This window comes from Cibotium barometz, chromosome 30 (genome assembly GCF_041138505.1).
Source record: "Cibotium barometz isolate CiBa-2024 chromosome 30, ASM4113850v1, whole genome shotgun sequence".
NCBI lineage: Eukaryota > Viridiplantae > Streptophyta > Polypodiopsida > Cyatheales > Cibotiaceae > Cibotium > Cibotium barometz.
This window is the reverse complement of record NC_141075.1, coordinates 6,561,326-6,586,362: the sequence shown is the minus strand read 5'-3', so window position 1 is coordinate 6,586,362 and position 25,037 is coordinate 6,561,326. Positions and strand designations below refer to the sequence as shown.

The 25,037-nt window shown below is 44.7% G+C and overlaps 1 protein-coding gene across 1 annotated transcript in view; it reads right to left on the bottom strand.

The window, feature by feature from the left end:
* SKIP5 (SKP1/ASK-interacting protein 5) overlaps positions 1–22,920 on the bottom strand; it is a 55,030-nt gene extending 32,110 nt beyond the window's left edge. The window contains exons 1-4 of the mRNA XM_086823827.1: positions 22,667–22,920; positions 22,076–22,223; positions 21,859–21,937; positions 21,702–21,760 (exon numbers count right to left, since the gene is read on the bottom strand). Coding sequence (XP_086679953.1) covers positions 21,702–21,760; positions 21,859–21,937; positions 22,076–22,223; positions 22,667–22,769 — 389 coding nt within the window. The 5' untranslated portion in view covers positions 22,770–22,920. The remainder of the gene's footprint in view (positions 1–21,701; positions 21,761–21,858; positions 21,938–22,075; positions 22,224–22,666) is intronic.
* Between the last annotated feature and the right edge of the window lie 2,117 nt (positions 22,921–25,037).

The following is a 25,037-nucleotide window of genomic DNA, read 5'->3' as shown; positions in this document are numbered from 1 at the left end:
GGTCAGTTTGTTGAGAGCACGATAATCAATGCAAAGTTGCATTGACTTATCTTTCTTTTTCACAAGCAAAACTAGTGCACCAAAAGGACTCTTACTAGGACGAACATGACCTTTGTCCAAGAGTTCCGTTAACTAGAGTTGAATTTCTTGGAATTCTACAAAAGAGACTCGAGGCAAAACTAGGGGTAGTTCTGCAGGAAACAGATCCAAGTGTGGGACAAAGAAGGATTGGGCCAAATATACCACCTTGGAATTTTGGTCAGGCACCGTCTCCTTTGTAGAATAAACCATTAAGAGTGTCAAAGAACAACCGGCCTTTCGAACCCACTGCTTTGCTTGTAGTGCGGACAAGGTTGGTGTGGAGGGTTGATCACGAACGCCTTGGAGATCGATGGCTGCGAAAACTAATGAGAGGATCATACTGATGTAACCATTGCAAACCCAAGATCATATCGTATATTGGGATAAAGGCATAACCTCAAAATCCATCTTACCGCGATATTGGTGAATGTGGAAGCAAAGTCAAGGAGCCATAGTGTTGCAATTGAAACCCGATCCGTCTGCCAACTTGATCTCGTAAGTGTGGGGGCTACGAATAGTGCATATCTTCAATCGTTGCACCATCGCTGTAGCCACAAAATTGTGAGAACAACCGCTGTCAATGAGAACAGTGATAGGACAGCCGGAAATTGAGCCAACTAGTGTCAACACCGGAGTGGACACGAAGGTTGGAATTTTAGAGGCATCTTGTGTTTTTGCCACTGAAGTAATTATGCAAGCCTGTGCGTACTGGGATATAACCATAACACGTTTGCCGTTAGAATTATCTGAAGGCTGAGCCTCAAACTTGTCTTCAGAGGTGGAAGGTTCTACATTGGAGTTCTGCCGATTACTGGATCATTTAGGGCATTCGAACCATCGGTGGTTTCCAGAACAAATGGTGCATAGACCTGTCTTCTATTGATCTGCAGTAGCAGGGGACTGCTTCGGTTTACGGGATTGGTCGCGTCCAAAGTCACGACCACGGTCTGATCCTCGTGGTTCATAAGACCGCTGGCACCATGGTCGGTCAGGAGAAAAGGACCCCTCTCGTTGTTGAGGCTTCTGGAAGGACTGCTACTGCTGTTGAGAATTGGGTTGAGGTTGACAACCGCCAAAAGATTTGGAATTATCACGAACAAATTTATTGCCGTTGCCGAAAGTAGAAGAGCCTAGGTGACCTTGTGACGAAGATCCCCATTGTGTAACTAGAATATCGGCTATGCGTTCAGCATAGTGAATAGCAGCAACAAGGTCGACTAGGTCATATTTGTGAAGATCCGTGCGCAACACGTGGGAGTAAGTCCCTTGACAAAAGCATGTAGCTTGTCTTCTGGGGACAATATTGAAATCTCCAGTACCAAACTGGTAAACTGCGAGATATAAGAGGCCAATGATCCAGTTTGGGTCAAATGGCATAAGCGTAGCTTACGAATGACACGCTCGAACTTTTCCCACGTGCTGACAGTCTTCCCATTAGACAGTCGCCGTTGCCACCATAAGAATGCATTGTCTTTCAGCAAAGACGCGGCGAAGGTAATCTTTCTTGCATCGGTGAGGTCCATAGAATCGAAGTACAAGCGGAGCTTGTACAACCATTGGTCAAGTGTATGCTTATTACGTTGGCCAGAAAAGGGCTCAGGAGGTTTAATGTCCAATTTCTTAGTTTTGGATGCTTGTAATAAGCGATAAATAACTTTTAAGTCATCGGCTTCTACGTCTAGGGATAAAATGTTGGCGTCTGGAACTGGTGTGTCGATTGAAGCCGTCAAACTTGCAGGTTGAGAGTGTCGGGACTGCATCTGCTGCATCTGTGACGTGAGAGTCTCCAAAGTCTTCTGGAATTGACTCTGCATAGTTGCCATTTGGGTCTGTATCTCCTACTACCATCGGGTAAGAATGGGTTCGTCTTCCACGATCGGTTCATCCGCCATAGTAGGAGATGGGACTTCGTTGCTCTACTGCAACTCTTGTTGGCCCTGTTGTGTGCTAGTAAGAACCATCTCTAGGAGGGCGAGGTGGTGCCACATTGGAATATGGCCGTGGCGAGGTTATCAAGGGAGGAGCTACGACTGACCACCTGGTGTAGCGGGGATGATCAGACGGAGAAAGTAAAGAACTGGGACCAGCAGCCGGTGGCGAAGGAGTGGGTGTCCGAGGAGTATAGGGTGCCGCTCCAAAAGGAAACTATAATGGGACAGGTCTTGTGGCTAGGTAAGTATTCTGAAAATCCACACGCTAAATTCCCAATCACAGGATGTGGGTGTTGCAACCTGGATATGGAAGTAGGCTGGAGGAGCAGGGGCTGCTTAAGGTGCAGGAGCCTGGAGAAGGCACAGGTGCAAGAGAGGGTGTGTCCTGGATATAGCTGAACTCGTATGGTCCCTTGACCATAAGCCACCGCCGTAAGAAAATTTAATGGAAAACGATGAAGTGTGGCTAGTGGATATAAGTTGGTGCCTTCAGCCCGTAGAATGTGACATTAGTACCCGCGGTGTGTTGTGCTCTAAAGATGATGAAACGACGGGTCTCTCTGACATAAAACTACCACATTCTTGGGTTGTGTGTTAACTCTTTTTTTTTTGTAAATGGAAAGATCACCCCTGTGGAGCCTGCTTTGATGGAGTTTTTTTTTCGTACACACCCGGGGCCCACTCAAGTGGGTGGGCCACGTACCATCGGGCAAGAGCCACAAATTAGGCATCCCCCATGACCACCGCGATGAGTCGAGCGCTGGAACAGCGGAGGGGTCTCGTATGGATCCTCCTATCTCGGGTGATCCACCACCCGAGGAGGAGGAGTCACTCGAGTGTTCAAGGGTCAAGAGCCCAAGCAACCAAACACATCAAGCGAGCATAGGTGTCCCTTTATAACATGAGAGAGCCTAGTGGGACTTGAACTCATAACCTAGAGGTTACAAGTCACAAGCTTTGACCACTACACTAACTCAATTGGGACTGCTTTGATGGAGTTGTCACCGACAATTGTTGTTTAACAGAAGCAGGCCGGTTGCATGAACCAACAATAATGGGAGTCAACCAGCCATGTCAAGCAAGGCCTGTTGGCAAGGGCAATTGCCAGCATGTAGTCGAGGGGCAACACCGTGAGAAAGAAGAAAAAAAAACGCGAACTGTTGGCCTCCGGAGAAGAAGCACGTACGCAGTTTGCCGGGTCGGGACGGGTCCAAGGAACGATGGGGTTTTTTTTTTTCATTGCTATGAAGCTGGCCGTTTTTTGTTGGTAGTCACATGGCTTAGTCTTTTTAAAAAAAAAAACCTTTATGTATAAGGCTGAGGTTTAATCGTTTTTTTTAATAGTGAAATGTTAAAAAACATGAGCAGTCTTGCCTTGAACCCAAAAAGTGGTGCCCCCTTGATGATGATGATTCAAGCGATCAAGACCTCCATGTGGACACGGGGCAGCCTCCTAGCACATGGATGCAACCCGGGTGTGAATCTCTACTTCCCATCATTTTTATTTTTTTTGTAGACAAATTTGGGGGAAAAGGACTAATCAGGTAAAATTGGATGGGGCATTCTCTCTTGTTCTTCCATAAAACTCTTGCTATCCCTAATTTTAAGGTTAACTTGCTGATTTAGGGTTTTTGATTTTTAGGGTTAGGTTTTTTCAGGTGTGGACATCTCACAGGTTGGAGCTTGTTTGCTCAAATACCACTGTGAGGACTTCCTAGTCTATTAATACTTTAAGAGACATAACTAAGATTGAATCTAATAACTAAAGACAATTAGAGAGAGGGAAGCTAAGTGTTGTTCGCAATGAGACGCAAGGCCTTGTTAAATAGCGCCTGAAGAGGTACAAATGAAGAGGCACATCCCTAACGAAAGGGTGTGACTCTTGAATGAATAGTTATGTCCTTTGGACGTAGAGATGTGTCTTTTGATCAATAGATGTGCCTATTTGAAGAGACATGTCCTTTGATGATGACCCATGTGACACGGTGTGACTCTTCACTGGTGTCCTTTGGACGTAGAGATGTGTCTTTTGATCAATAGATGTGCCTATTTGAAGAGACATGTCCTTTGATGATGACCCATGTGACACGGTGTGACCCTTCACTGGTGTCCTTTCAATGATTAAGAGTAATTAGGGATAATTAAGAGAGATTAAGTCACAATCGTGACAGTATCAATCTTCCTTGGGTCCATTCGTACACCATCTTTGAAAACAATATGACCCAAATAGTGTAGCTCTGAAAGAAAGAATTCACTCTTCTTGGCATTAATGAAGAGTTTGTGTTTTCGTAGCTCATCAAAAACAATGGCCAAGCGAGCTCAATGTTCTCTCATTTTTGGAGAACACTAAGATGTCATTGAAAAAGACACCTATGAATTTCCGATGTTCTTGGAAAATTTGGTCCATTATTCTATTGAATGTTGTTGGGGCATTTGTAAGACCGAAAGGCATGACCAACGACTCATACAAACCAAAAGCTGTCCAGAATGAAGTCTCTTGTACATCCTAGGATACTACATGTACTTGGTGATACCCACTCTTCAAATCAATCCAGCTAATGCATACTAACCCATCCAACTTATCAAGGATGTCATCAATGCATGAAATAGGACACTTGTTCTTGATTGTGAGCTTGTTTAAAGCCCTGTAATCCACACAAATACGAAAGGAGCCATCCTTCTTTCGTACTAGAAGCACAAGAGAACAAAATGGTGAAGCGCTCGGCTAAACCAAACCCTTCTCCAAAAGCTCATTTACTTGCTTCATAATCTCCTCATGCTGTGCAACACTCACATACACTGTGGGTTTGTTAGGTGGAGAACTACTTGGCACAAGATCTATGTGAGGATCATCTGGTCTTTCTAGAGGTAGCTCTGCTGGCAATGTGTCAGCAAAACTATCTTTAAAGCCATTTAGAAATTTTAGCTTATCCTAATTATCCACATGAACATTGCTATGTTCTACATTATCTCGAACAAAAACCAAGTACGCAGAAAGGATCTTTTTCATTGCTTTATTAATCTGGATGTGGAATACAATTGGGATTGAATCCCCTTCCTTGCCAGCATCAATAACATGTTTATGGCCCTTATGCATAAAAGTTACTTTATTTGACGTGTAGTCCTTGAAGGATCAAGACCGTGATGCCATGGTTTGCCCGATAACACATCACATGACTAGAGCAACCAAGAAATACTCATGGTTGAGATATCCATGAATATGCACACGTAACTTTCCAATAAGAGGAGTATCCGCATGAACATTGCTATGTTCTATATTATCTCGAACAAAAACCAAGTACGCGGAAAGGATCTTTTTCATTGCTTTATTAATCTGGATGTGGGATACAATTGGGCTTGTTGAATCCCCTTCCTTGCCAGCATCAATAACATGTTTACGGTCCTTATGCATAAAAGTAACTTTATTTGACGTGTAGTCCTTGAAGGTTCAAGACCGTGATGCCATGGTTTGTCCAATAACACATCACATCCATTGACTGGAGCAACCAAGAAATACTCAAGGTCGAGATATCCCTGAATATGCACACGTAACTTTCCAATAAGAGGAGTAACTTGCACCTCCTTTCCCACAAAGGCAAATTCTGCTTCAAGTTGGGGTCCCGTGTCCTGAACCTCAATGCCCAATGCGGTTGCCATATGTGTAGAGATGAAGTTGTCTGCTGCACAATCATCAAACACGAAAAGAGCAGGGTAGTCCTTAATTTGGCCCCATGCTTTGCATGCAACCCTCTCTTTACTGTCATGCTGCTTCACCTTCCATTACATCTCCATTCCATATAAGGTATGTAAGAGCCAACTCCCTTGGCTTCACACCCAACTTCCTGGCCATGGAATCAAAAGTACGGTCAACCATGGATTCAGCTTTGGTGGCTTCAATAAGCTTGTGAACCTGCAGGTTCTCATGAAGAAGCTTCAACTCCTCTTCTCTTGCCTACAACTGCCACTTTACATGATCCAATTCAGCCCTCAATGCATTGCGGTCATCTTCATAAACCTTCTCCTTGCCACGGGATAGCTGTCCCACCAAAACCATATTGGGGTCAGGAGGACTTGCCACATATCTGCCACGAGATGCATCCGCGGCATGTGTAACACTAGCGTACCCTCTAGAGTTGGGCACTTCCTCACGTCTTGTTTGGTTGTCCATAGGGTCGAGTGTGCTATCAACACGGATTCCAAGCCCACATGATCGTTTCCCCATTGAGGAGAGGGAAACAACCGTGCTCTGATACCAATGTAATGCAACACGTATTGGGCACCATATGGTGATTTAGCAACACAAACACTTACGATTTTTAAGACACCTCAACACATAGACAAAACTGGAAACGAGAGAGTGCACAGACCCCCGCCCTCAATACCAAGTATATTATTGGAGTATTTTGTTTGTACAATGTTCCATAGGCTTTTAAGCCAGATTTACCATAAATGCACCAAGAATGAATACAGATACCAGACAAGATGGTCGAAGACGAGCTTCTTTCGTAGTCAATGTCCCTGGAGACGTTCTCCCGCTCTTCACTGGAGTGACTGGTCACGGTACTAGCTTTCCAGGTCCACACAGGATGCTCGTGTGCCCATACTGGTGCCTGGACTGGGCACTCTTGGTGGAAGGAGTCTCATTGGAAGATAAAGATGTTGTCCGACCTATTTTAGAAGCTAGCCATCAACCAAGAGATCATTAAAGTGTCCCAATTTGAAGAGCTTGGAATGTCCAACAGGTAGAAGAAGGATTTTAGCAACCGTAGGGGTTGTACAACCAAGCCTCAGTAGTCGACCAGCAGCCTGTAGATGATCGGCTAGCAGCATCAACCAAGAGATCATTAAAGTGTCCCAATTTGAAGAGCTTGGAGTGTCCAACATGTAGAAGGATTTTAGCAACCGTAGGGGCTATACGACCAAGCCTCAGTAGTCGACCAGCAGCCTGTAGGTTATTGGCTAGCAGCCTACAGTAGATCGACCAGCAACATAACCAACAAGGTGGCTAAGGGTCGAGATGTAGGTGGAGATCAACAATATGCCTTCCATTTTGCAAACCGACCTGCATATTGAGAACTATGAGCAAAAGCGATGAATTCCAAAATGGTATGCGCTTCTTTTCGAAAAAATTACATGAGTCGGAATAAGCCTTGCATGACCTCGATTTGTTCTCCACCATCCTTCATAACATGTGGGGGATTAAAATGTATAAGTGGGATGTCCACTTCACATGTCATGGTCATTTGGGTGCCCACTGGGTTGGGCCCCGGGCACTTTTAACAAGTGTCCACTCACTTACTAATAAATGTGAACCTGCTAAGGTTAGAACATTACAAAGCAATTTTAATTAAAAAAATAACAAAGGTTTTAGGTAAACTTACCACCTGTTCACAGGCCACAAAACACGTCAGAATACAAGGCACTCGCACGGTTCATAGATAGGCGTCCCACGCTCGTGAACTGGACATTCATAGAAGGCAAACACATGATATGTGTGGATGTGCACTTGATTTATGGACAAATCTCCTGGTCATGGAACATGTCACGAATCTAGCACATCGGAAAGCGCAGAATTGGGACCCATAACACTCGGATCCACATACTGGCCATATTTGGGCGCGAGAAACTGGCAACATTTGGGCACGAGAAACTAGGGGAAACCATATAAGTGGCCAAACGGTGACACAAGGAATCTAGGTGTGAAGACACAACCCAAACCCGAGCTCCTAGACTCATCCAAGCCCTTGGGTTCTTCCAAACTGACTGTGTGGCCCATCCAAGCCAAAAGTTTATCGGAGAAGAGTCCAGATGGTAACAATTTTTCCACTTCTTAGATTCTTTTTTTGTGGTTTTCCCCCTCTAGCGCTTGCCTTGCTTTTAGGATTCTCAAGAATGCATGTTGTGCTACACTCATTATAATTGTGCAAAATTGGACTTGAAACAATCATCTCGAAGAGTTCTTCAATTTTACTTTAAAACATGGAGCTTCCATTGATGCAATCTCTCTCTTTGTATAGATAGCACTTCATACCCTACAAAGGTAGTGTAAACTTCGAACACTCACAAAACTTTTTTTAAACTAGAGCTTAAGAACAGTAGAAGACAATGAGAGAGAGAGAAGTAGAGTATATTGGAATAAAAGCAAAGATACAATGATGGTTGCATTCCACACTCGTACACTCCCGCGCAAAGGGAGTTTAGATGGTTGCTAAAACTGCTAAGAGTGTGACTGTAAGGTAAGGAGGTAAAGACACAATGATATTGTTGAACTATGTTGAGACAGGCCTCATAGTGTGTCATATAGACATGAAGACGCAGGGCAGCCATGACTAGACCACATTGGTGCGTGTAAACGGAAGGGCAACTCAACACGGAAAATCTAATCAATCATGAAATCTGAAAATACACATAAGCATGCCAAATAAAACAAGATGACAAATCTGCGCAGTACACCACACTAGGGACCAGAAGATGGGCTGACCCCCCCCCCCCCCCCTTTTACGGTTAGATTACCAAAAAGGAGTCTGCTTCCAATACAACTTCGCGGGTGCCCAGGGTTCACCACTGGCTGCACCTGTTTCTTCCAATACAATATGAAAACAAGAAAACATCACATAAACTGAATTTGCTCACAATTCTCAGCACAAGTGGGCATTCCCAGCATCAAGCACATGCAAGACAACTATGGACAGCCCATAGCACTCCCACATCAGCCCGGGACAACCCAACATCATCATCTTCTTCCTATCTGGCTCATAGAGCAACTCGACCAGCCCTCAAAGGCTGTTTTCAGCAGTCAACCAGCCCTCAGTAGCCTCAGAAGAAAGCGACCAACAGTTGTGCACAAGCCTGCAAACCCCCGGTGTCACAACCCTGTGTTTTTCTCTGGACAATATGCAGGTGTGCACGGGGACATGGTGGAGAGTGTGAATGGCATCAAATTGGAGTTCAAAAGGAAACCCATGTGTGAACAACCCCAAGTGTGAAGGGAGCAAAGAGATTTTAACTCAAAAGGTTTTAAAAACCTTTAAAAACGTTATAATGCCCTTTATGAAAGTAAACGTGGCCCATATGCTATTATATGGGCCACATGTGTGCTTTTTGGAAAAAAGAGGGGTTGGCGGGCAGAAAAGAGGCGCCTCTCTTTTATTAAAAAGGGGCTTTGGCTTGTGGAAAAATCTGGCAAGCTGGTCGGGACAGGGGACCGGGGTGCTTCTTCGTTTTCCCTCTCCCCCATGGAGGGCAATCGTGGGCAGGACTTGATGGAGGTGGGCTGAATACAGCAGCAGTCGGGCTGCAGGAAGCGCAGAGCCCTCTCCCTCTCCTAACTACTGGTGGGCTGAACAAAGGGGTAGCCGGGCTGCAGCTCTCTCTCTCTCTCTCTCTCTCTCTCTCTCTCGTGAGAAGCACACAGGTCTGCAGGGAGGGCTGGACGGGCAGATGCAGCAGAGATATGTGCTTCTCCTTGGAGGACTGCCAGGCTGCAAGAAGTGCACAGCCGATCTCTCTCTCTCTCTTCAAGTCAGAGGACCCTATGGAGCCAGGGAATTATCGCACTATTATGATTGGTCACACACTAGCACGATTGTATGCATCCATTCTTGAGTAGCAGTTGAGTAGATGGGCAGAGAGAGGGCATTCGAGCAGAGGGACAGGCAGGGTTCAGGAGAGGTTTCTCTACTCTTGACCACATCTTGACTCTGCGGGCCATTATTGAGGAGGGCAGGTCGCATGGGCGACGGATTTATTGTAGCTTTGTGGACTTCCGCAAAGCATTTGATACAGTGCCCAGAGCCAGATTGATGAGGCGATTAGAGGAGATGGGGGTACCCACAGAGCTCAGATGGGGGATTATGGCTTTATATAGATCAGTTGCAGGACAGGTACGCACCCCAGAGGGGGTCTCTACTTTGGTTCACTCCACTATAGGAGTGAAGAAAGATTGCCCGTTATCTCCTTCATTGTTTGGTATGTATGTGGATGAGGCTTCTCACTACATTGAGAGATTGGGGGATAGAGGAGCCCAGCTAGCAGGTACATGGATCCCACTATTGTTATATGCTGATGATATTGTGTTGATCTCTGACTCCCCTGAGGGTATGCAGCGTCATCTGGATGCTTTACATGAGTTTGCACATGATAGTGGATTGTCTGTCAACCTTGGCAAAACCAAGGTTATGGTGTTTAACACCACGCCACAATGGGTTAGGCGATCAGCTCCCACATTTACATATGGGCAGGAGATTGTGGAGTATACAGATGCATATACATATCTTGGGGTAGTATTCAGTGGGCCAGTGTTTTCGATGAGGAGAGCAGCAGAGACTAGATTGACTAGAGCACATGCAGCCCTGGGTGGTTTGGAGAGGATGTGTTCACAGGTTCAGTTTCAGGAACCTCGAACGAAACTTTGGCTTTTTGACACTCTAGTGACATCAGCTATGCTTTATGGAGTGCAGATATGGGGACCTTCAGTGGGCCATCACAGCGCAGGCGAGTGGAGAGGTATGGAGAGGCCTTTGGTATCTATGATTGCTAGGATTATTAGAGCCAAGGCCTTGGTACCTCATGAGATTATTCGAGCAGAGCTGGCAGTCTCCTACATACATGGCTTGTGGGATCTCCCCCGAGACAGATATGCACGCCTCGCCCTTGAGTCCTCCCGACAGTTAGCCTTACAGGGAGACACGGCTTGTTGGTATGGACCGATGACATCTGTAGTATGCGGAAGCTTCGGAGAAGGATCGGTACTTCAAAACTCAGAAATCAGCACTCTTTTCGCGACGGAAATTAACGCACAAACTGAAAGGGGATGTGCAGAAAATAGAGAGAGAAGGGGGAGATGGAGAGGACACAGTATTGGGTCCCAATTACCCTCTGTAGGGCCCCCACCACGGATGGTGTATTTGCATTATTAGAATGATGTAAATCTGAAAACAAATACAGAAAACTTGACCTTTTCTTGGCTGGAAAGTCCTGCCCTTGACCTTCAGAAGTCCACCCCTTTGCTTGGCAATCTCCTTGGCTTGACTGGCCCTTGATTGGCTTGAGCACTTGGTGAAAACTGAGATGAATGATGGGATTATGGCCTCCACTATTTATACTCCTCCTCAGGAGCAGTCGGCCAGCTGAAAAACAAGCTATGTCCCACGACTGGTGAAATTCAGCAATAAATGCTGAATTAAATCCCAAAAAATACAGCCTTTTTTTCCTAACAGGCTGAAAGTGATGCGCCTGCTTCTGATTGGTTGGACACAACTTTTGTCCACAATCCCAAGGCTGGGCAGCCTGTATGGGCTGCCCCATACATGCCCTACAGCCATTTAAAGGCTGTATGCTCCTGAAAATAGCCTTATCTTTGCCCTAGGGCTGTCCCACAGCCCTTCCATGGCTGGTGGGTCCAGCCTGGGCCTTCCTGGCCCTCATGGGGATGGTTTCACACCATTCCCATGCCCATACTAAGCTCCGGGGTAGCCCTATGGGCTGGCCCCTTGTCCTAAACATAATCTACTCAGTGATCTGGCATCCAGTACCATACCAGATACACAGAACCACTAACATCATTCTAGAGGGGCGCGGACTGGCACTGTTTCATGTGCAGGACAGTGCACACCTCACCTTAGACTCTTGTGCAGGACAATGCACACCTGGCCTCGGACGACTGAGATGGATCCCTGGCTGACTCGTCTCGGACTGGGCTCACATGGGACCAGTTCACCATCCCAGGTCCTGCACCTTCTGTACAGAAATGTCTACGTGGCATCCAAGTGCGGGATGCACATGACAACAGCTTGGTTCCAGGCACATGGTTTTAGCATGGACAGATTGCCTCCCTTCCAGTATTCTCTGGAGGCACCCTCTCTCACTCTCACACGGATAGAGATTACCAGACTCATCCGTCAGGATTTAGTTCAGCTGGACATTAGGAGGACATGGATACAGCTGACTGAGAAGCTGGGCACGAAGATGGCTTTCTACAAAGAGCATTTTCTTCAGCTCACAGCAGATGGTTTTGTGATCAGACCCAGTTACATGGATGTACACTTGTCTTATGCAGTACGATGTGCTATTGGTCAGATTCGCACATCCTCACACCAGCTTGAGATTGAGATTGGCCGATATAGAGGTATACCAGCTGAGGCCAGGATATGTCGAGTATGCCATGGAGAGCCAGAGACAGAGCTGCATTATATATGCCATTGTACTGCATACTATGAGATACGTGGTCGTTTCCACTGTTTATTCAGAGAGGGTTTTGGACCACTTTCCAGAGTCATGGGGTACCAAGACCAGAGGTGTTTGGGATTGCTCTTGCTTGAGCTGCGGAGATATAGAGATAGCCTGCTTAGGCGCACAGAGAGCCAGACTCAGAGGCACATTACAGACTTCTTTAATCCAGCCATCACTGCGCCAGATGGACCACATCAGCAACAAGACATGGATACCGCCCACACCAGCGGTACACTAATTGATCGTGCGATTGAGCTTGGGTGGTCCAGACGCCCACGACTACGGGGGAGGGCATCCCAGCATAGACGGAGGTTGCAGCGGCGTATTCGGATTATTCTTGCGAGACATGCGGAACACCTAGTCAGGGTGCTGACCACAGAGGATATTGAGGAGATCCGCCAGCGTTCGATGCGGCACATATTATGAGATGGAGGCACCTCCATAGTGTTCCCCCCCGTTCCACATGATATTGTATCCCCTCACTGTACTCCACTCACCTCCATAGCGTACCCCCCCCCCTTCACTATATTCACACCCTATAAGGGTTTCTGTTTACCTTCCAGTTCCAGTTTCATTTTCTAGGTGCCAGTAGTATCATCTTTATTTTTTCATTTTCTGGTTTTTTATCCAGACATTGTATCAGATCCACCATGATGTAACTTTTTGGTCTCATAGGTCATTATGGCCTTTTGAAGACGTTAATATAACATTTCATTTCTTCGCAAGTCTGGGGGAGGTTCTGGAGACTGAAGAGACAGGTCTCTCTCTTTCTCTCTCTTGCTTTTTGGGAGTCGGGCTGCTTTTGGGCGCTTTTCTATGTGTGCAAAAGCTGAGGGCTGAACAGTAGGAGGAGGGCTGAAGCTTCGGCACATGCTCTTCTCTCTCTCTCTCTCTCTCTCGCTTGGTGCACAGGAGGGCTGGACTGCAGGCGCTCAGGGCTGCGTGCTCTTCTCCTGGGTGGCTAGGGGGCTGGTTTCTCTGGACATGAAGGCGGATAGGGGCTGGTTTTTCATGAACATAAACATCATGTCGATGGCGTTCAACTGATGGAACTTTCAGCTTCCCTTTGCTTTGGTTCAGGACTGTTGTGGAAAGGGTTTATGGACTGTTTTGTGGCAATGCATGTGGCTACGAACATGAGCAATTTTGAGACTGTTTATGGGCTGTTTTTGGTTGGATGCAAATTCAGCTATGTGCTTGGGTTTCCGGCTGCAAGTACAAGTCAATTGAAAGTGTTTCTTGGCATGGGAGTGATGCAAGCTCGCATGGCTACGTGCTCATGGAGCAGATTGTTTTCTTCCTGCTAGAAAGGAACAGAGGGACCTACAATTATGGGCATCTCTATGTTTCCAGATGTTTCATGAGGGAACAGGTAACTAGATGTATGCCGTTGTTGGCACTGTTGTTGAATGGTGCTGTCAATGGTTCTGTATGAAAATAGGACACAAGTTTCAAAGGGAAACAGGCCTAAGGGTTTCATGTGGAAACAGCTCGTAGGTTTCTAGAGGAAACATGTTTATGGTTCTCCAGGAGATAGGTCACATGCAGGCAGCGGTCACAGAAGTGGACACATGTTTGGTACAGCCTTGCTACTGATTGGACAGGGGACAGGGGATCCATGACAGAGATGGATAGTATCCTTGGAAGGTAGAGAGGGAGTGTACAGTGTGTCTAATGTATGGTATGTTGTTCTGTGATGTGAGTTCTCTTATGAGAGATAGTTTGGGAGTGTGTTGTGATGCAGAAGCACTGGATGTGTCAGGGTGTGATGCTGTTCATAGGGTGAGAGGCTATGGATGGTTGTGGCAGCCCTGATCATGGGAGAAAGATTCTGTATGCAAACTCAATGTGAGAGAGTCTTTCGATGTGAACAATGGATGGACTTGTTTGTGGATGCCGAGTGGACAAGAAGCCATGATGCAGGGTCTTTGCAGGTTTCAGGAGTTCTACTGTGACGGCTGAGTTTTCAGCCTTATTGTAATCAAAGCTCTTATAATCAATTAAAGAAATACCGCAAGGGACGCCACTGCGTTTTGGGGCCAATCGGTGTCCGTGTACTGCTTGCAGGAGCACTCTAGCTCCCCCTGTTTGTTTTCCTTTTCTTGGTCCTCAAAGGTGTTGAAGTGTTTTGTGTGCAAGTTTGTTTTTGCACCGCCCTTTGGTTTTTTGCCTGAAGACCGAGGCCGGTTTACATCCGGTCAGAAGGAAAACTGTCTAGATGCCCACGACCAGCTCTTCCTCTCTGTTTTTAACCTCTGTCCAGCCTCTGTTCAAGCTGTAAATCAGCCGGCCAGCAGTGGAGAACATGCAGGAGGAGTCGACCAACACCTCCCATGCATCCGGTGAACTTCAGTCGCGATGGATGGCTGTAGAAGCTTGCCAACAGGCTGAAAAACCAGCCGACCAGCCCTCATGCACCCTGAAAAGCATGCACCGCCCTCCAATCTGGAGTTTTTCTCAATAATAGAGGCTTCCCTGCTGCTGAAAATAGCCCACACGTGTGCTTTTCTGGTCCAGAAAGGGAGCGTCTACATGAAGGAGGTCCAAATAATGTCCAGTGCCTAGTTTTTGGCCGCCACGTGTATTAAATAAGTCCTGCTCAATGTGTACTCACTTATAAGTTATCCGGTCACTTATAAGTGAGTGTGAACCTGCACCAATAATTATTAACATGTGAATTCATAAAGCTGTAAATTGAGTTTTTGGGAATACTTACCACCTGCAAAACACATGTAGACCACCTGTCAGCCCCAAACAGGTGTGCACATACACGTCCACAGGGTGCCCAAGCGTCCCCGGCCCCATGGACAGCACAGGCAGAAATCTCACGCATTGTCCAAGCAAACAAGACAAGTCATCCAAAGATAAAATCAAAGTCATGCACACACATGAGTGCAATTATATTGGAAGAAACACCCATATGCTCAGTTGTATCCGATAAAATGTCCAGGGCTCATGATCCTTCCAGAACCTTCCCAGAATATAAATACAAAAGATCTCCAAAATAGCTAGTCCCAGAGAATTTCATCATGTCAGGCTCCCTGGGCCATACATGTACACCATGTCAAACCCCCACAAGCCACACATGTACTATCATGTTAGGCTACACCAGCCATACATGTACTGTCATGTCAGGCTCCATATGCCACACAGACACACCATGTCAGGCTACACCAGCCATACATGTATGTCATGTCAGGCTCCACATGCCACACATGAACAATAGAAAAATAGAAGCTATAAGGAATTCTGTGACATTCCCCCCGGCTTCTAAGCAGTTGACCGCAACTGAAAAGTTTCCAAGTAGGCCTTCAGAAGTTCCGGATAAACCGCAAAATAATCCTCGTCCATCCATTTTGCATCCATAGCTGAAGAGTTTTTAAACTTCACAAGATACCTACGCACTAGCTTGCCACATCTTTGCGGGATCCATGCGTACTCCATCCTTGGAAACAATATGCCCTATATAGTGAATTTTTGACAAGAAGAATTCACTCTTCTTTTGATGAAAAGCTTATGTTTCCTTCGCTCTTCAAAACAATGGCAAGATGCTCTTTATGCTCCGTCTCACTCTTTGAGAAAATGATAATATCATTAAAGAAAGTTCATGTGAACTTGCGGTGAGGTCTAAAAATTATGTCCATCATTCTATTGAAAGTGGCGGGAGCATTTGTAAGTCCAAATGGCACAACCAAATACTCGTATAATCCAAATGATGTTCGAAAAGCTGTTTTGTGCACATCTTGAGGTACCACTTGAATCTGATGGTAACCACTCTTAAGATCAATGCGACTGAAACAAGCAACTCCCTCAAGTTTACCAAGAATATCATCGATTCGAAGAATCGGAAACCTGTTCTTGATAGTAATCTTGTTAAGGGCCCTATAATCAACACACATCTTGTATGTCCCATCCTTTTTCTGCACAAGTAAAACTGGAGAACAATAAGGCGAAGAACTTGGCCTTATCAACCCCTTCTCAAGTAAATCATTTACTTGAGTAGTGATTTCCTCTTGTTGGGTAGCACTCACCCTATAAGGAGGTCGGTTAGGAGGAGAGCTCCCAAGGATTATGTCAATACAATGATCCTTTGGCCTCTCTGGAGGTAATTGTCCTGGTAGTGAATCAGCAAAACAATCAGTATATTCACTTAAGAAATCAATCTTATCTTGATCTACGAGAGCTACAGCATCATGCTCAACATTATCACGTACAGAGACCAAGTAAGAACAAGCTGATTTCTTTAATGCCTTTGAAATAGATATATGGCTTACAACGGGTATGGTACTCCCAATAGTACCCGCATCAATACAAACTTCCCTACCCCTATGAGTAAACATAACTTTCTTTTCTTTGTGCAAAATCTTTGGATCCAAACGGTAATGCCAAGACATCCCAAGTATCACATCACATCCTGTAAGTGGTGCCGTGAGGAAGTCTCCTTGATCCAAATATCCCTGTATTTGTATGTGAAGCTTCCCAATGATGGGAGTGACCTTAACTTCCTTGCCCTCAAAGACAGCATCTGCATGAAAGTCCATGCCCAATTCCTTAGGCTTTAACCCAAGAGCATTAGCCATCTATATGGATATGAAGTTATCCGTTGAGGCATTATCAAAAAGGAATAAAGCTATTTGGTCCTTTAACTTGGCCCAAGCTTTGCATAAAATCCTGCTCTTTGGTTCATGTGCAATGTTACCCTGAACATCGGGTATAACATTCACACCCGGTTTGGCATCCTGCACATTATTCTTTTTGAGATTCTAGGAGCATTGAGCTTTCATGTGATCTTTGCTCCCACATGTGAAGCACTTCCCCTCTCTCATGCAATCATAGATATGCTGTCTAAACAGCTTAGAATCATCCTTTTTACCCCCCGGCTTCTTTTCTGAGCCTCCTTTTGCATCCTTGGACTCATGAGGCATAAACTTAGGTGGCTGTCCACCCTTTTTCTGCTCATTTCCAGCTCTGTATTTTCCTTTGTATGAGCTGAATTCTTGTCTTTTTTATGCTCCCTTGCCATGAAACTCCTCAGAAATAGTTGTTGAGTATATGAGTTCCTATAAAGTGTTGTGGGGGTACATTGCAAGGCTCTTTTGAATGATTCGTTGTTGTAGCTCTGACTCAAACTTTCTTTTCTTCTCATCCTCACTAATCGTCATGAAAGGTGTAGACTTTGAGAAGAATCCACCAAAACTTTGAAACATAAGAGGAAACGGATTCGCCTTCATCCTGTGTTAGCCAATCCCATTCCTTTCGTACATCCTTCTCATAGTGAGGACGAAGGAACTGATCATAAAATTGCTCTTTGAAAGCACTCCATGTACGGGCAGCTATCCTATCCAAAAGCTTTGCCATCCACCAATCGCTTGTAGTCTCTTTAAGATGCATACCCACATGCCTATGCATAGATTTCTCGATAAATTCCTCAATGCAAAAGGCTATTTCAAATTGCCTTATGAAAGCAAGTGCCTTGGTAGTATCCAACTTTTCATTATAGCTCTCGAATTTAATGTCCTTGTCCCATGACTTGAACTCTTTGGCCTTCTTGCTATGATGGGCATCCCGACGCTCTAATACATCCTCCTCCTCGTCATGCCTACGTTGGCGACGGATGCCCACATCTAGGGCTGATTTCCCGCGTAACACCTTCCACTCTGGATGGAGCTCTAGGAGCAAGAACATACCTAGAAGGTGGAGACACCACCAACAATGCATGAAGATCTTCTGCATCTCTCAAATGGGCTGAAAACCACTCATCATCCCCACGAGCTGCATGTCGATGCACATCATCTCCTCGGGCTGCATGCCCCTCATATCTATTGCATGGACTGCAAGCCCCCTCAAAACACTTGCTCGGGCTGCATGCCCACTTATATCACTTGTTGCTGAGACTGCATGCCCTCTTACATCACTGGTGCGGTTTGTATGCCCTCTCACATCGCTGGTGCGGGCTGCATGCCCTCACACATCATCATCGGAGTTCCTTCATGGGATAGCCTGCGATGCTGCCGTGTGAAGACCCACTTGCCCTCATCATCGAAAACATCGCCACGGCTTTTTAAATAAGCAACAGCCAGCTCTCGAGGTTTGTCGATTCTCATCTGTTGGGCAATTGCATCAAGAGTGACCACATCAGCCTTGACATGAGACTTTGATTCTATGACCCTCTGTACATCAGGATCTCTTTGCAAAGCACAGAGCTCTTCAAGCTCATTCATCAAGGCATCAATATCCTGCTAATCCTCAACCCTAGCAGATAACGATGGATCGTTACCCGCCAAAGCCCCAACATGATCCATGTCTCTTATCTTCCTCCCGCATGCAGAGAATACGGGTGATAGAGTCCTCCACAGAATGATCAGACTGGCTGGCCATAATGTATCTTTCAACTTTTCAGAAAGAAAAGAATTTTCCATGCCCCGGAATCACTCTCTACCAGTTCCCCAAGTATGATACCGAATAGACTGCAAGGGTGCAACAGTGTCCCTACACAAACAAGAGGGCCACGAAGTCTTTCTGCACGTTCACTGCTGCTTAAACCATAGGTAACCTCTTTCAAGGCGCAACAATAAGACAAGGGCTACCTCAGAATCCCATCCTTCTCTCACGGATAATGACTCCTTACAGCCATATCCAGCATCATATTAGGCGCAACTGTGTAGAAAGCTAGGCTCTGATACCAATGTAAACGGAAGGGCAACTGAACACTAAAAATCTAATCAATCATGAAATCTGAAAATACACATAAGCATGCCAGATAAAACAAGATGACAAATCTGCACAGTACACCACACTAGGACCAAAAGATGGGCTGACCCCCCCTCCTTTATGGTTAGATTACCAAAAAGGAGTCTTCTTCCAATACAACTTTGCGGGTGCCCAGGGTTCACCACTGGCTGCACCTGTTTCTTCCAATACAATATGAAAACAAGAAAACATCACATAAACTGAATTTTCTGACAATTCTCAGCACAGGTGAGCATTCCCGGCATCAAGCACATGCAGGACAACTATGGACAGCCCATAGCACTCCCACATCAGCCCAGGACAACTCAACATCATCATCTTCTTCCTTTCTGCCTCATAGAGCAAGTCGACCAGCCCTCAAAGGTTGTTTTCAGCAGTCAACCAGCCCTCAGTAGCCTTAGAAGAAAGCAACCAGCAGTTGTGCACAAGCCTGCAAACCCCCAGTCGGAAGGGAAACTGTCTAGATGCCAACAACCAACTCTCTCTCTATTTTTAACCTCTATTCAAGCTGTAAATCAGCTGGCCAGCAGTGGAGAACATGCAAAAGGAGTCAGCCAGCACCTCCCATGCATTCGGTGAACTTCAGTCGCGATGGATGACTGTAGAAGCTTGCCGATAGGCTGAAAAACCAGCCGACCAACCCTCATGCACCTTGAAAAGCATGCGCCCCCCTCCAATCTGGAGGCTTCCCTGCTGAAAATAGCCCACACGTGTGCTTTTCTGGTCCAAAAAGGAGGCGCCTACACGAAGGAGGTCCAAATAATGTCTAGTGCCCAATTTTCGGCCGCCACGTGTATTAAATAAGTCCTGCTCAATGTGTACTCACTTATAAGTGAGTGTGATCCTGCACCAATAATTATTAACATGTGAATTCATAAAGCTGTAAATTGAGTTTTTGGGAATACTTACCACCTGCAAAACACATGTAGACCACCTATCAGTCCCAAACAGGTGTGCACATACACGTCCACAGGGTGCCCAGGCGTCCCCGGCCCCATGAACAACACAGGCAGAAATCTCAGGCATTGTCCAAGCAAACAAGACAAGTCATCCAAAGATAAAATCAAAGTCATGCACACACATGAGTGCAATTATATTGGAAGAAACACCCATCTGCTCAGTTGTATCCAATAAAATGTCCAAGGCTCATGATCCTTCCGAAACCTTCCCAGAACATAAATACAAAAGATCGCCAAGATAGCTAGTCCCAGAGAATTTCATCATGTCAGGCTCCATGGGCTATGCATATACACCATGTCAGGCCCCCACAAGCCACACATGTACTATCATGTCAGGCTACGCCAGCCATACATGTACTGTCATGTGAAGCTCCATATGCCACACAAACACACCATGTCAAGCTACACCAGCCATACATGTATGTCATGTCAAGCTCCACATGCCACACATGAACAATAGAAAAAAAGAAGCTGTAAGGAATTTTGTGATAGTGCGTGAGCAGAGTCGGTGCCACCGTCCACAGTGTAGACTCAGCCCATGAACTACTGGAGCCTACATAAAAGTTTTTCTACCTCCCACGACCATCCGGGCTCATCTTGAGCCCCGCAATGTTAGGACAAGGTATCCAAGAGTAATATCTACCCATCCCTGTGTGTCCCATTTTCCGGCTAACGGTCCCCACCTACCTCTAGCCTATCTAGCTGTGTGCCAGACCTACCAATACCATCTGGCCACTAAGACCACCATCTAGTGTCTAAACCAAGCTAGGTGTTAAGTTGCTCAACCGTGGCTTCTCCTCATAAAGGGGGCCTTACAAAACATGCGCTAACTAAACCCATTACAAAATAGAGTAAGAGTGGACCAACAATACATAGTATCGTTTTTCTTCCAAGAGAAAGTCACAATCACAAACCCAAGTACTACAATGGGGTACCACCCTTCCAAATATTTTATGGTCGAGGTAATGGACAAGCTATGGGATGAGCCTACAAGTAAAGTGCACAACCGATTGGGTGTTCCTCTTGCATGTTCATTGGGAGAACCATGTATCATCATAGAGTCGTGATCTTTAATGTCCATGGCAGCTAATGTCCCTGCACTAAAGATAAAGCTTTGAAGAGCTTCATTGCACATTGTTGACGAACACCATGGATGGAGGTGGGGAGCACCAGAAGAAAGTCCATGTGTGAGTGGTGGCTTTTGGCACAATACACACATTAGCATGTGAACTCCCTCTTGCAAAAGGGAAAGGCATCCTCAATAGGTTTTGAAACCCCCACCTCTACATTGAAAGCCATGGGCTCTAACCACTAGGCTAATGCCTTGGGACGATATGCGTTCCAATGTGGAATCAACCCACCATGAAATTGCACAACAGAAGTCATGCCTAAGAAGCATGGCTCTTGATAATCTCTCTCAGATCTTGCACCCATCAGAAGTCTCCTATCAATGGAGAGATCATTAGACTTGAGGTATTAGTCGCACTCATTTCAACAATTTCTGTTTTGAATTATGTTTTCACTGAAACGGAGTGGAAGGCCTTCTAAAGCTTTTGTTTTGTTTGCGTCTTGGCCGCTCCATCATTAGAGGATCTTACCATGGAGGCACAGCATTTGCATGCACAAATATATGAAGCCATTGATGTTACTTCGTTCGATTTCTACCTTTCAGTATAAACAATATACCACATGCTAATGCCAAACACAATGATACTCACAAATTCAATCATCACCATTAGATCGTGTTTACCTCTCAGATCCTCGAGGACACATCAATAAAGTATCTTCTGGGGACACCCCTCCTCCCAGCTGTTGCATAAAGACTTGGAAACTTGAACCACTGTATTTTAACCAAACATAGACAAAGATGGCTCGAATGATAGCAACAAATTATAGTCTTTGCCTACCAAGCAAAGAGGCTTGTCAATGCAGACATTTGAGATCACGTGTGTCACTCCAGAACTGATAAGGATGGTATCACCAGGCCTGAAAAATAGACAAAGTTATTGCAAGTTTTGGAAAGTATACTCCCTAGCTACGCAAATAATATCTGAAAACAAGCTCCTAATTATGCTCAAACTTATTCTTTTTCATGAACATACACGAAAGGAAACAACACTTTACCTTGCTGCTGAGACCGCATCTTGTATGGTGGGAAAAACATGTGGTTGAAGCGGTGAGATCGTTATTGAATGATCAACTCGCAGCCACATTCGTCGATCCGATGCAAGCCCATGCCACCGCCTGCATACCCGAGCCGCATTGAACCGATCTGCACATCTCAGTACTAGCCATTTACTTCCATCCAAATGAACTTTGTATCCACCCATTTACTTGTTAACTTCTATCCATCCAGCCATGTACTCGTTTACTTTCAAATTAATACGGCATATTTCTATCTATTTCCTTCAAAAATCTAAAATTTCAATCCATCAACAGATTGGGATTAAAAAAACAATTGTTCTCAAACCCATCATCCATTTAGTCGCCCGCAGATAAAAAAACTTTTTTATCCAAATCAAAACAAAAAAAGAAACCAGTAAATTACAATAAATATTTTCATTGATCAATTTGCTCCCACTCAAATTGACAAAGTTTTCTTCACATCTCATTTATATTGAGAAGCTGAGCGAGTATAACTTTACTTTGAAACACATTAAAAAGCTGAAAAAAAAACCCCTTGAATCTGATTAAAAGTTTGACAAAAAAACCTACCTGGTAAAGGTGCGAGAAAGCCAAGGATGCGAACTAGGCACCCATCATCCAACAGATGAATTGGGGTTGCCTGCCCTTCTTCACAGGGCAAGTGTCGTTTCATACTGGAAGCAGACCATAAACCTGTCTGTGGCGGCCGACAAGGTAGAACTCTCAACGGGCCCTACGACCTGACTAGTCTGAAAAGTAATCAAATGCTTTCACAAGCAAGTGGTGTTTTGGCAATCAACAATGGAAAAATTTGCCAACGCCTAAAGAGAGGATCATTCTATCGCAAAAAGTAAAACTATGGAAAAATGTAAAACAATCACAAGCAAGGACTAAGGGGTTTACACTATCATGGGTGCCCAAGTTGGCAGGGTGATAAGTGTGTAAAGCCCCTAATAGCATGGACCACCTTTACACATGATGAGTATAGCTCATGAATTCTATGCTTATTATAACAAATAGAACAGAAAAAGTAAATGAGCATAAGAAGGATACAAGATGAAAAATTAATTGTATAAAGGTCATTTTGATAAAGAATTATTTGTAATTCCTTGAAAGGTATTTTAAATAAATCAGTTAAAAAAAAGGATCAAAGTCAAAATTGCCTCATTTTAGTAGGTTGCCATGGATAAACACCCTTGTGCAAATACCTTTGGTAATTTTCAATATCTAAAATGTAAGCAAGGCTATTTTCCACATATTCTAACGTGCTTAATCATCCATAACTCATCATCACTATAACATGTTTGATCATTCAAGTATAGTAAGGCATTTTATCTAAGACGTTATATGTTTAGTTAAAGATCACAATAAAGGAAAACAAAAACCAAATGTTCAATTATAGCTTATGTAAATTTGGGGCAATTCGACATTTTTGCAATAATGGAGTTAAATTTATTGTTCTCAATCATATAAATCAAATGTTTGATTCTTTCTCTACTAAGTTAGCTTGTCTTACGACGCATTTACTTTTGCATGCACAAATATATACTAGATGGCAACCACCTCACTTCTCTCCTTTTTCTTTACATGATTGCCATATGGCATGGAGTGCCATGTGGCATAAACTCTTCTTCCCCTTTAAATTGTTTAGTATGGACTAAACACACATGTTGACCATAGCTCACATATAGCTAGCTCCCATTTCCAAGAACAAGCATTTACAAATCATCTTCTCAATAAATATGTATCCCTTGCAGGGAGGGATAATCTCTCTCTCTCTCTCTCTCTCTCTCTCTCTCTACGTGATGTCTCTCTCTCTCTCTACGTGATGTATTATAAAGATTAGAGATGGTTGGGACTATACCTATTGGAGTTGAGAAAGTGTTATTAATACAACATCCCAAGATGTGGGTTTTACAAACATATATCATTGACTTCTTTGGCCCTCAAGCCTTAGCTTAACACTTGGGCTACACAAGGTTCATTAGGACACATGGATAAGGATAGAGCTAGACATCCCAAGATGTGGGTTGCACAAACATATATCATTGACTTCTTTGGCCCTCGAGCCTTAATTTAACACTTGGCCTACACAAGGTTCATCAGGACACATGGATAAGGACAACAAAGCTAGACATCCCAAGATGTGGGTTGCACAAAATATATCATTGACTTCTTTGGCCCCCGAGCCTCAACTTAACACTTGGCCTACACAAGGTTCACCAGGACACATGGATAAGGACAGAGTTAGACATCCCAAGATGTGGGTTGCATAAACATATATCATTAACTTCTTTGGCCCTCGATCCTCAACTTAACACTTATCCTACACAAGGTTCATCAAGACACATGGACAAGGACATAGCTAGACATCCCCATCGAGTGAGCATTGTCCATAATCGGGACACATGGAACAGGATAAAGCTAGACATCCCCATCGAGTGAGCACACATGGACCAAGACACAGCTAGACATCTCCATCGAGTGAGCACCCTCCATATCGGCACGATTGCATCACGAAGTCCTCCATGGTAAGGCCCAAAATTACCAATGTAAATAAAGGCGAGTGGCTAGTTATATGTGTAAAAGACTCAAATGAATTATCTTTAAAAATTTAGCTATTTGGAAATCTTCAAAGCCCAAAGAATGTGTACATCATAGTTGTGGACTAGCCAGGCATATGAACTGGAGATGGAGTTCGAACTAAAGAGTTATGGACAAAACAAGGTAAGCATGTGAACCCTCCTTGGTGTATTATAATAATAAGGCTTAAATTGTTGATTGAAGAAAGATTTGATTAAATGTGGTATGCATGAGATTTAGGAGTTAACTCTACATTTTTTAATGGTGTATGGTAGTGGAAGTGCTTATTAACCACTTGGTTAATATGGTTTTGCCCACTCATGCTACTATAAGGTGTCTCACCATCTTACGTGTATGT